Raw genomic sequence first — 12028 nt, 5'->3', positions numbered from 1 at the left:
TGTGTGTGTGTGTGTGTGTGTGTGTGTGTGTGTGTGTGTGTGTGTGTTTCTATACAGCCAGCAGCAGAAGACCTGCCTCTCAGGTGTGTGTGCCGCAGCTGGTGTTGTGAATCAGGCCGATGACAGACACCTCCTACAACCCGGCTATTTCACAACACCAGGGTGGCACCGCATCACTGCCGACGAGACGAAGAATGACTACACGATGCTGCTGAGGGATAAGATGCAGCGGCTACAAGGAAGAACCTGTGTTCAGTGGTGTGACGTGCACACACAACTAAGGGTGCTTTTTTTTAAACCTGGGGAAATTATTTCAGTGGACTGTAAACTGTTCTGTTTGTTTTGCTATGCAGGCTCTGTTAATTACACCTGCTGTGCTGACTTTATAGTCTTTCTACCCAATCATAACATGATTTTTTTCCCTCCCACATTATGAGTTGGACTCGTTCGCATTCACTCAGATATCAGAACCACTTATGCATACTGATTACATAATGTGAAGATACAATCTCTGTGTTGAGACAGAACCAAGCTACATTCACAGTTGTAAACCACAAACTTGTGAAATCTTTCTCACCCCTTTGCTCTGTAAATAAATAACATTACCAATATTTCCTCTGTAGATTTGTTCTGTTGCTGTTGGGGTCCAAATTATTTGTGAAGTTGAGTTTGTAACAGCACAATAAAATAATAATTTACAGCTACAAATCATGCATTAAAATGTATGATCGGTACAATAAAATGTACAGGGTAAGACGAAGGCCAAAAATGTGTGCTGTGAACTTTCAGAGGATCCATTTAAATGTTTCATATGCTAATTAAAGCCACTGTCAGACAGTGGAGTCTTGGGGTATATGAACAGAACCATATGCTGTTGTTGTGGTTAATGGGATGCTTCCGAACAGAGAATAGTTTTTTTGTTGTTGTTCATATTAACTATAAGCAGTTGTGTTTCTCCATCCTTTGTGCAAACAACCTTTCCCATCTGAATATTTGTAGACCATATTATTACTTTTTTACTTGGAATGATCCATCAGAGAAGGAGGACTTGAGATGGGAGCCATCGTTAATGGACAAGAAACAAATACAACACGTTATTATCCCAGGCCATCAGATCTGATTTAAACCTGCCTCATCACTCACGGGGCCTCCTCCATCAACAACTTATTCTGGCTCTGATCTGTCCCTTCGAAGACAGATGGTCTGCTACCAAATAGGAGGGAGGCCTGCCGGATGATGTCTGAGAATATGGAGTGTGGCCTGCGGGTGTGTCGAGTTTGCACTGTTGGAAATACAGTGACCCATTTATGGCTTTCCCTTAAGGCTTAAGACACTGTTGAGCCCCTCACTGTTTTGACCTGCTCACACAAAAAAAAAAAAACTGATTTCTATTCCTTCTCTCACAAAATATTTCTCTTGCTCCACTTTAGTGTTTATATGGTTTCATGAAGTAAATATGGAATCCAAAAGAAGACATCTTAGAGATTTCCCCAATCCAGTTCAGTATTGATTTGTAGTTTTGTACGCTTTATATTCTGTTTAATTGGAGCGCTATTTCAAATACTAGAGGTGGTGATGGTGTGAACTTTCCAAAGCACTGAACCGGTTTGTGCTGACAATAGTGACATCTAGTGGAGGTACTTGGCATTTAGTTTCTATATAAAGTTATTGATGAAACAAGGCAAAAGGTTATGAAGTGAACTCACCACTGACAGCACAGTGCAGAGGTTTGGGGTGTAGCCTATTTAGGAGGGTATCACTTATTCAAATTAAAAGTCACCCCAAATCACATTTGCATGCTAGGTATTAGTTAGGGAAACTTTCTAAAATAAATCTTGCTTTTTTCCTTCCTTCCAGATTGATCAATTAAACTCTACACAGTTGCAGGCTCTTTTCACTGACAGTTAAAATGTCAATGAACTTGTTCTATTCAACCAACCGTCCAAACACCCAACTATTTAATTCATTATAATAGAAAAAGCAGCAACTCTTCACTTGTGAGAAGCTGGAAAGGCCCCTGCTGGTACACAGTAGTGGTAGTGGTAGCAGTAGTAGTGTTTTTATTCAGCCATCACACACAATACAATATAGCCGATATACAATCTAGCATAAAATGTGACTGAAAAGGCATATAGGCAGACGCATAATGCTTATATATGCATATCCTACATTCTTATCAATTAAGCTACCCTCAAGAAAATAGATTGACAGTAAATGTACTCTCTCAAATCATATTTACACTCATGTATTGAGAAAAAAAAACCCTTTGTACAAAGTCTGGCAGTGACTTTGTTTTAGCTCTGAACATTTTTTGCATTATTTTATGATATACCAAATCATTAAACATGACATTTTACAAACAATGGATTTGTGTGATCATAGTAACACCTCCACACAATCAGATATGTAAGGAAGTATAAGAGAACAATAAATTCTATGCAAGGCCTTATAAGTGAATACATCTCTGGATTTATACAATATTGCTATTGACTATTACATTTTACCGTCAATATGTTGTCTCCATGATATTTCATGATCAATCAGAACCCCAGGACTTTTGTCTCAAAAACACTTTCAATTTTATCATCACAAGTTTTTAATTCAATTCAATTTTCTTCACTTTCAATGGTTCTTAATTGTAAATATTTCATGTAAAGTAAATCTTTCTTTTTGCATGCCCTTTGCAGACTTTTGGTCATCCATGGCTTTCCTTTATATTTATCCTTCACCCAGTGCCTCCTAAATGAACAATGTGTATTATATAACGCTAAGAATGAGACCAAAAAGGCATAATAGGCCTGATTAGGATAATCAACAATATTAATGTCTCATGATGTGAGTGACAGTGAGTTTTACTATGTATTTTTCTGTTTTAGAATTAGCTTGGATATTTCTAATTTACCCATTAATTCAATTAAATTGTTAATCAATTATGAAGAAAACGTATAAAAGAAGCACGAGCGCCACAGCCGAAACCAACAGGTGTTCGTGATTGAAGAGCAGCAGGTGTTGATAACGAGGACGACGGAGGAGAGCCTCCCGTGTGACTGACATTGTCACATTTAAAAACAGGAGTTATATAAATTAACTATATTGTTACGCAAAACGGTACAACAATGATCCCAAACGGCTTAAAGGTGGGTGCAGATACAAATATGATGAGCACTATTCATCCTTCATGTAAGAAAACTAATGTTTGTGTAGTTTAGGGCGGGCTGTTTTTGCATGGATATGCTAAACTGATGGCAGGCTAATGTAGCTTAGCTCGGTAAAAATCAATAATTTAACGGTTAACGTGGAAATGTTCATTCTTCCCATCAGTTGGGCGTGGCCCTCGTGCTTCTCTTCGGCTTCACGCGCCACCGTGTTGAGGGTAAGAGTGTCTACCTGTATATAAAAAATGTCGAATGTGTTTTAGCTTCTCAAAACATGAATGGCTTATTTCTTTATACTGTATAGGAATCTGCAGTGTGGAGCATTGCACTAACAGCTCGAGGTGTGTTCTGTCTGAAGACCAAAGGAGATGCAAATGTGCCGGTGGCTATTATGCGGAACAATGTGACAGAGGTGGGCACGTTTTTATTCTTTTCACTTGGATGTGTTCTCATAGTTCACTCCGGCTCTGTGTTACAGACATTGTGGAAAATTGAATATTCTATTAACTTTTCCAAGGAAGCAACAACTCTGCAATTAAGTATTGCACCTATAGCAAAAAGATGGGTCAAAATCTTTTTTTTTTTTTTTTTTTTTTTTAATCCCGGATTCTTAAAACATTGCATCCTACATTTCCCACAATGCAACTACTGGCATAATCCCACATCTTTCCAACTCTTTGCCCCAGTTGGTAATGTAGACTTTGTATTTTGAGGCACCAACTCTGATAAATAAGCCAGTAACTAACTTTGATCCCGTCAGCATTCACAGGAGACATTACACAGCAGCTCACAGGTGAGAAGTACGACATCCTACACGGTTAAACTGATTTTTAAGCATGTAGTTCAATTGCCTGCAGATGATGAACATTTGCTTTGTACATATGACATGAACACATTTATCAAATTAGTAAAATGGATGCCTTCACCATAGCTTCACATCCTACTTCAACTTAAATGCAAGTTGATGAAAGTGTTTATTGTAAGCTCAAATAAATTCTCACACAAAGACAGAAGGAATCTGATGGTCTTTTTCATTTCAAATTTCGTATGCTGTTTACTGTGTTTTTGAAACGGCACGTGTCCTCTTGTGAATCTCAAGCAGTAACTTGTCTTTTATACTTTTCTTTTACAGATGCACAGATCAAAGTTCTGTGCAGCAAGGACTTCATAGGAATCAGAGCGAAAGAAGATTACTTCAAGTTTCACAATGTGCCGCTGGAGTCCCTGCACTTGCCCAACAAGTCTTGCCGTCCTCAGAGGGAGGTCATCGACGGTGTGTCGTACTACGTGTCCAAGATATCTAAAGACCAATATCAAATGTGCGGCGGCAAGCCACTGACGGTACAACTGGAGCATTATCTCTGTACAATGCCAAGCTCGAATCTGTCACTGTTGTTCAGAGTTATTCAGTTATCCCTGTAAATAGTGCATTTTTTTGTTGTTTCCCCTTTCTTACAGAAAAAAAATCACATCTCCTATTCCCTGAGTCTACAGTCAGACCCTCGGATTATTGGAAACATCATCAGAAATCCAGTCATTAAGCTGGACTACATATGCGTCTATCCAGCCATCAGAACAGTCAGCCTGCCTTTCCCAGTCATCCACTTTTCCAGGTAAGGAAGGATGTTTAATTAAAAGACTTAAATTACATTTATTTCTTCTTAGCAAAGCCCTGGATACGTACAGGATTCAACCTGTGCGTTAACTATTTCAGGCAAATTTGTCCCAAACCAGAGAACCCCCTGATGGCCTCCTGGTTCTCCTGCACTGCAATCTGAAAACATTTAGTTATTTCAAAGTCACCAAACGGGCCCTTTTCTCGCCTCTTCTCTGCACACGTACAGTGAGATGGTGATGCATGTCAATGAACTTGATGCCAACATACAGATGATGTTGTACCCAGACCAGTCCTATTCTGAGGCCTACAGCAGTGCCCCCACCATTGAACTCGGAGACAAGGTAGGTAAACGCTCATCAACTATCCACATACTAATCCTGTTTCGGTGACTCTATTTGCGCCGTGTTTGTGTGTCCAGGTGTATGTTGAGGTGGCTGTCACAGAGCCTGCAGATTTCTTCCTGCTCCGGGTTGATAAGTGCTGGGCCACACAGTCTCTCCAGCCGAACACGACGGAGGGATTGGTTTACACTCTGCTTCTGAACGGGTCAGAAGAGCTCTCGATCGTCGGCTCATCTCCCTTCTGTCCTCTTTGACTCTGAACTCCAGTGAAACCCATTTCCTACTCCTCGTTTCCGTCTCTCTATGCAGGTGTGTGAAGGACAAAACCGTCTCCTTTCTTAACGTGAGCGCCGGACAGTCTGGCCGTAACGGAGAAAGTTCCACCATTCGCTACAGCTTCGACATGTTTCGCTTCACAACGGAACCTCACGACCTCTATCTGCACTGCACGGTTGAGCTGTGCGTGCCAGAAGACTACAAGTCCTGCAAACCTGTGAGCTCGCTCGTCTTACTTTGTACTCGTAGTTAAGAGGCCCTCAAAGAAAAGGCTATAAAAATTAACATAAAATGCCTAAAGGATCTGTATCATAGTATTTGTCTTGTTTTATTTCTTCACAGAACTGTAATTCAATCAGTAAGAGAGAAGCGGTGCGAGCAGACCCCTCTCTGGGCATCCTATCGTATGGACCCATCAGGATTGAAATGCCAGACAGACCTCAATCCAGTAAACTCCTGTTCCTCTATCACTGGTGCTATTTACTTCTGTCCCTGGACGATGCCACAGTAATCTCTTTGGTTTGTTTCAGGCATACTGGCGACGGTGGTGCTGCCTGTGGCAGGTGTCTGGACTTTGGGTTTCTTCCTCATCATCCTCATCACTGTGGTCAAGGCAGGCAGCAGGAGGCTCAAACCAACTGGGGAGCACTGACTACAATGTTGCTGCTGTTGGCAGCGTGAATAAAACTTTTAAAAGCATTCATATCTTTTTATTATTCCTGTCCTGATAAATCAAAACTTAAACATGCGTCATAGCAGAGTTAATAATCTAAGTTTTAAATTGTGACTAAAGTTTCGGTGTTGAGACAAGGTGACCTTTAACTTTCAACAGAAAAATTCAAGTTATGTCAGAAGTAACAATATCACTTAAGATTTCTTAAATGAAGTGTCTTCAGTAAGCTCCAATGTTAACTTGATTCGATTTATTTTGGGTTGTAAGTGGATGTAAACGGATTCAAAGATCGTAGTTTAAGAGTCAGTTTCTGCGGCTCTAAAAAATAGCTTTACACTTTGTGTAAATTTAACACCGTCAAACAATAATGAAAGTGACAAATTCCTGAGAACTGAATTGTGGTTTTAATTTACAAATCTCTCTCACGCACACGTACGTGCGTCATTAAAACGTCATGACGATGGTCCGCGGTACCAGTACAAATGGAGCCGTCAATCAGTCCACTCTCTCCATTTACATCAGACTGACACTCTATTAATATGGATATTCAATATTAATATGTATTGTAATATAAGATAGTACAGTATAACCATAAAGAGAATAGTACAGCAATATTGAATAAAGAATTGTAGAATGCATAACTCACTCCAACAGAGACGATGGAGAAGAACAGTAGTGTTAGTGTCCTGAGGAGAGCAGCCTGTTGCACTGGAAGATCTGAGTCTCCGCAGGAACAAGTCTGCTCTGTCCTTTCAAGAAGAGGGCTTCAGTGTTGTAAGTGCAGTCCACTTATGTATTGATTTGGAACCCAAGGTACTTAAATGAGTCCACCATCTCCACTTCCTCTCCCTGGATGACAGCCAGGATAATAAATGAGTTTCTGGTGATTGTTGCTGCACTCGTACAGAGAGAAGAAACCTGTGTAAATTGTAGTAAAAGGGTTATTTTAGTTGATGGTGGTCCTCGTGTGCTCTCAAAATAAAAAAGCCATAAAAACAGATAAATTAAATAAAATTAAATATTGCATTAAAATCTGAAAATGATTTTACAAAACTGTTTAAAACCTTTAAATCCTGCAGAATATTTCATGACAGCAGAACGACTTTTCTCCCCACAAATATACATACAATAAATGCAAGAATACACATGACCTTAAATATGAGGTAATAATGGACCCCAAATCAATATACCGCCCCCCAAATATTAGTAAAGGCAAAAAAGCATCCCAAATTCATTACACAGCACTCCAAACAGGATGTGGACCTCTGGTAGCCTAGTGTTGTGCATTCTGCCTCACTGTCCTGAGCTGACTTAATTAAACTGAGCATCATCTGATCTGACAAGTCAGTATGACACACGTCTCGTTTTTAAACGAGTTGACTGAAACATTTGACTTTGAGGTAACTACAATGCCAACTGTAACACAAACTTAATGATGCCATAGTTTATTTAGCATGCATATCATATACATTGAATCAAGTACAGTGCCTCCACACATTAAAAACAAACTTGCTTAATTATTCCGTGTTCGTCTCGTGTGCACCAGCCTGTAGTTTCCTGTAACAACAGCAGATGTCCCAGTGACCGTGTGATGTGGGTCTGGTGCGTAAGGACGGAGGAGGAGGAGGAGGAGGGCCCTCTCTTCACTTGAGACCGCTACAGATCTTTTATCAGATAGACTACCACACAGATGGCGGTCTCACTGATATTTACACAACGCGTTTCCGCTCCGAGATAAAAGTCGAGGACGTTGGTTGGTGCCAAACAGTGGAGGTGAAATTTGATCGCTGGCACTGAGTTCCGATTTTTTCTTTTTTTTTTTTTTTCTTTTGTCGTGCGCAACATTTGCGAAGCAAGTTCAGAAACCGCTTCACTTAATAGTCACTTTTCGTTTGCTAACTGCGGAGTCCGTGTTTGCACAAAGTGTCAGGAGACTTCTTCGTTGTGCTCCCGCTGCCGATCAGCCATTGTGGACGTCGGAAAGGGGCAAGGTCTAGTTTATGTGCCCGCCGGCTACAGTTTGAGCTGTTTGCACGAGAGGATCTGCTGCATGAACACTAGGATGAGCCATGAGGCTGCTGGCCCAGGACAAACCGGACTGCCCGCAACCGGGAACGGATTAGTATCATCTTGATCCATGTTTTGTTTTTTCCTGAGGGTTTGTAAATGCACCTTTCTTTGCGTAACATATTTTTTTTTACTGTTGAGCGAACCCCAGAAACGAGCAGATAGCCCACTTGTTGCGGAGGTTCGTGATTAAATGTGAGAGGAGCAGAAGAGAAGAAGTCCCGCAGCACTTTGTCCTGTATTCCTGCCAATTGGAGGAAGTTGTTTGGCTGTTTTCTGTCATCACTCCTCAACAACAACAACAACAACAACAACAGTCAGCACATCATGAAGAAGATGGCATCCAAACAAGCCTGGACTCAGATCATCGCACTGTCGTCCTTGTTCTCCCTGACCCTGTGCAGCACAGCGGCGGATGTCCCGGAGGAAGAAGGCTTCAGTGCTGAGGTACAGTGCTGTCTGTGGGTCACGGTACAGACCACATTTTCCATGTAGATGGTCAAAATATTCCCTTTTTTGGTATTTGTCAATAGTTTATGAATTTACAAATGTCATAATTTTTCCTATAGAGGAACTTCTGTATGCAATGTAGTACAGAAATATAGATTTCCATGGGTTATGCGTGCAAATCTTCATGTTTGTTTTGGTAAAACCTCAAAACATCAGGTGGGCTGTTGCACTGCAGGGGTGTCCTTTGACCTTTTGACCTTTTCCAAATAACAGAGTAGCTACATGTGGTACACACATGAAAAGAGAGCAACATTATCTATCTATCTGTCTATCTATCTATCTAATTAGTAATAAGAGTGTGATTGTAGTATAAGTTAAAACTCAGCTGTAGGGTTGATAAATAATTCAGTATTATTGTTGATTGACTTTTGTCACATTTAACGAAATTCACGCTTACACATGTTTGCGAGCAGAATTCATTAGCAGAGTTTTAACAGCATAAATTGTTTTTAACACACTGAAACTTAGTTTTAAGCAGAAATAAGGACATTTAAATTTTTAGTTTGGTAATGTATTCACAAATTGCCACTTTTTGTATGAAGTTTACATAACTGTTGTATAAACAGATACTTAATGATCAACAATATAATGTAATATGGGTGAATATAAAATATGTCTTAATAGTTTATATCAATATGAATTCTTGGTCTTCACTCTTGTGAGTTCGGGATGTCTTCATGAGACAGGTTTAAGCCGGCCTGTGAATATATGTACATGTGTATAAAGAGTTAATTAATGCTTTATAACACACGGTAAGGATCGCTTCATTTGAATATCATAGAATTTGATTAAATATGGTGCGATCAACCATTCAGACTGGTTATAGACCAGTTACAGATGGATGGAAGTTTTGATTGTTGCATTAATAAACATTTTTTAAAAGTCCATATATATACATACAATTACATTATAGTATGTTATTAAGTGTCTATACCCTGATGATAAATGCTTAATAGGGGAGTTACCATTATTCTGAGCAAATTGTGAAAATAAAAAAATAAGTCTTTTTTTATTATTGACATGTGAAGATCTTATTCAGTTTCAATACATGATGGTGGAACACACTTTGTTTTAGTGATCACCAATTTCATTCATGTCATTTTACTATATTTGCCATATTGGGATAGATATGGAGATGTCAGAATATCACAACATTGATTTTTAGCTATTTCCTAAAGAGGCTTTGCTGCTCTTCTTTCATGTTTCCGCATGTGAACAAGCCCACTCTAATGTTACATTGGTTGAGACTTGTCATGCTATGCAGAAATGGTCTCTGAAGGATTTTCTCTGTCGTGTGTGCGCGCATGATGGGTTTGAGTGTTGCGTGTGTGTGTTTTTCTCCGGGCCTGTGTTCATCCCGTACATGCATGAACGTGTGAGTCCCATGATCCAGCTGTGTGAGAGGGCCTGCAGTGTTGTTTTTGAGCTCTGCTCTTGAGGCTTCTTAAAGGGCAAAACTCAAAACTTCACCGAGGTTTCTCCCCCCCGGAGCCATCATCCTGTTTCCCTGGCTACGTGGCTCTGCACGCTCAACCTCACTGGCAGCAAACACGAAACAAAGAGGGGAAATCCAACATGTGTCATTAGACTTTCAGCCTTTTACCATCATTTGAAGGACAAACATGCAGAGTTTTGTGTTTACCTTGTGTGCTACATTAGTGACATACAGTTCAATTATTGTTCTGTTAGTTCTCCTGTTTCCAGTTCTTCCTCTAGTCTCCTCTCCTCATCTTGGCTGTCAGTAAGGAGTAGGCGAGAGGAATGAGAGAGCAGGAATGTCGTAATGTTAATGGAAGCCATCTGGTTTCTATCTCTTCTCTCTCTCTTTTCTTTTAACTCCTCAGATGCTCTCTCCAGTCATTAGACAGTGGATTAGCACAACAGTTGTAGCTGTCATACGTATTAATACACCATGCAACGCACACACAAAAACAAGACGCATGTGTTAAGCAACTTTTCCCATGCTAGACTATGCAAAACTGAGTCCTCGCTTTGTCCTCACAGGCATGGCTTCGTAAGTTCGGCTACCTGTCTCAGGCGAGCGGTCAGATGTCCACCATGCAGTCGGCTCAGATTCTGTCCAAAGCCGTCAGCGACATGCAGCGCTTCTATGGCCTAGAAGTGACTGGAGAGATGGACCCTGCTACTGTTGTGTAAGCGTTTTATTGTTCTGTAGCGATGTTTTTTTTTTTTTCTGCAGGATGTTGGTCTCAAAAACATGCAACACCACTAACATTTGTGTGCAGTCACCACAAACTGAATCCAGGGAGCTTGCGGGATGTTTTACAGCATGTATGATTATTTTGTTACATTAATTTGCATTTTTTTTTTTTTATTTCTCATTTTCTATGCGTTCTATGGTATACTTGGAATTGCCACAAATTTCAGTTTGTCATCTGAGAATTCTGGGCAACAAACTCAACAAACCAGGCATCGTGAAGCAATTTGTTTCAGAGCACTGGCTTTACACCATCACATCATAACATTGTCAGATTAATGTGCTCGTATTAAGAGGGGCTCCTGAAACAGTGTGCCAGCTTGTAATAACTTTTATGCCCACAAGGTTTGGATTATAGTTTCATTTTGCTTATATCACATCTTGGCTAATGAGGCGAGTCAGGCTATTGTGTCATATCCTCACATTCAACTGTGAACTAGATTCATGGTATTATTAGACCTTTGCTCTCAGAGTGGACACTGTTTGTAATGGAAAAATCACAAGGTCTTAAAGGAGAAGTTTGACAGTTTGGGAAATACGCTTTGTTAGAGCGTTAGATGAGAATATTCATCCCACTGTGTAACTGTAAATCTACAACAGCAGGTTAGCTTAGCTTAGCATAAAGACGGAAACAACTATCCGGGTTTTGTGCAAATTATACAAAATCTGCCTACTAGCACCTCACAAAGAAACACATAATATCTGTTTAATCTGTGCAAAAAAGTGTGAAAAAAACACGTTTGCTGAGCGATGATGCTGGCTGTTTCCCTTTCTTTCCACCCTTCGTGTTGAGCTAAGCTAATGGGTTACTGGCTGGAGCCTCATATTTAGAATAGGCCGACAGATTGTATGAATCTTCTAATCTAATGCTCAACAAAAAATGTGGATTCCTCAAAATGTCGAAACATTCCTTAAACATAACAAGCTGAGTTTGTTACTTGACTTTTAGTCCTTTTAACATTTTCAGTTTTCAGAGACAAGTCCTGAAAAAGGACTAAAGTACAGTGTAAAGATTGAGCTGATGGCCATGAGAATATGGCAATTATACTACCTGTGCTAGCTGCATTTTGTAGAACTGAGGAAATGCTGCAGTCACTTTTTGCAGCGAACAGTTTGTAATGTGGTGTGTGTGTGTGTGTGTGTGTGTGTGTGTGTGTGTGTGTGTGTGTG

At 40.1% G+C, this 12028-nt stretch overlaps 2 protein-coding genes across 2 annotated transcripts in view; both read left to right on the top strand.

Annotated features, from left to right (window-relative positions):
- Positions 1-2981: 2981 nt before the first annotated feature.
- On the top strand, positions 2982-6089 carry zpd (zona pellucida glycoprotein d). Its single transcript, XM_031874396.1, is given in 11 exon segments — positions 2982-3137; positions 3322-3373; positions 3460-3567; positions 4288-4496; positions 4614-4768; positions 5000-5114; positions 5192-5319; positions 5424-5607; positions 5733-5838; positions 5921-6001; positions 6004-6089. Coding segments are annotated over 11 exon segments (1227 nt in total). The 5' UTR covers positions 2982-3116; the 3' UTR covers positions 6072-6089.
- A 1589-nt stretch (positions 6090-7678) lies between these two features.
- The window catches only part of mmp15a (matrix metallopeptidase 15a), a 14901-nt gene continuing 10551 nt past the window's right edge, over positions 7679-12028 (top strand). The window contains exons 1-2 of the mRNA XM_031874388.1: positions 7679-8577; positions 10645-10793. Of these exons, the coding sequence (XP_031730248.1) occupies positions 8458-8577; positions 10645-10793 (269 nt within the window). The 5' untranslated portion in view covers positions 7679-8457. The remainder of the gene's footprint in view (positions 8578-10644; positions 10794-12028) is intronic.

This window comes from Anarrhichthys ocellatus, unplaced genomic scaffold, assembly GCF_004355925.1.
Source record: "Anarrhichthys ocellatus isolate YVR2014 unplaced genomic scaffold, GSC_Weel_1.0 scaffold80, whole genome shotgun sequence".
Lineage (NCBI taxonomy): Eukaryota > Metazoa > Chordata > Actinopteri > Perciformes > Anarhichadidae > Anarrhichthys > Anarrhichthys ocellatus.
Note: the sequence above shows the minus strand (reverse complement) of the source record. Positions and strands in the feature narration are given on the sequence as shown.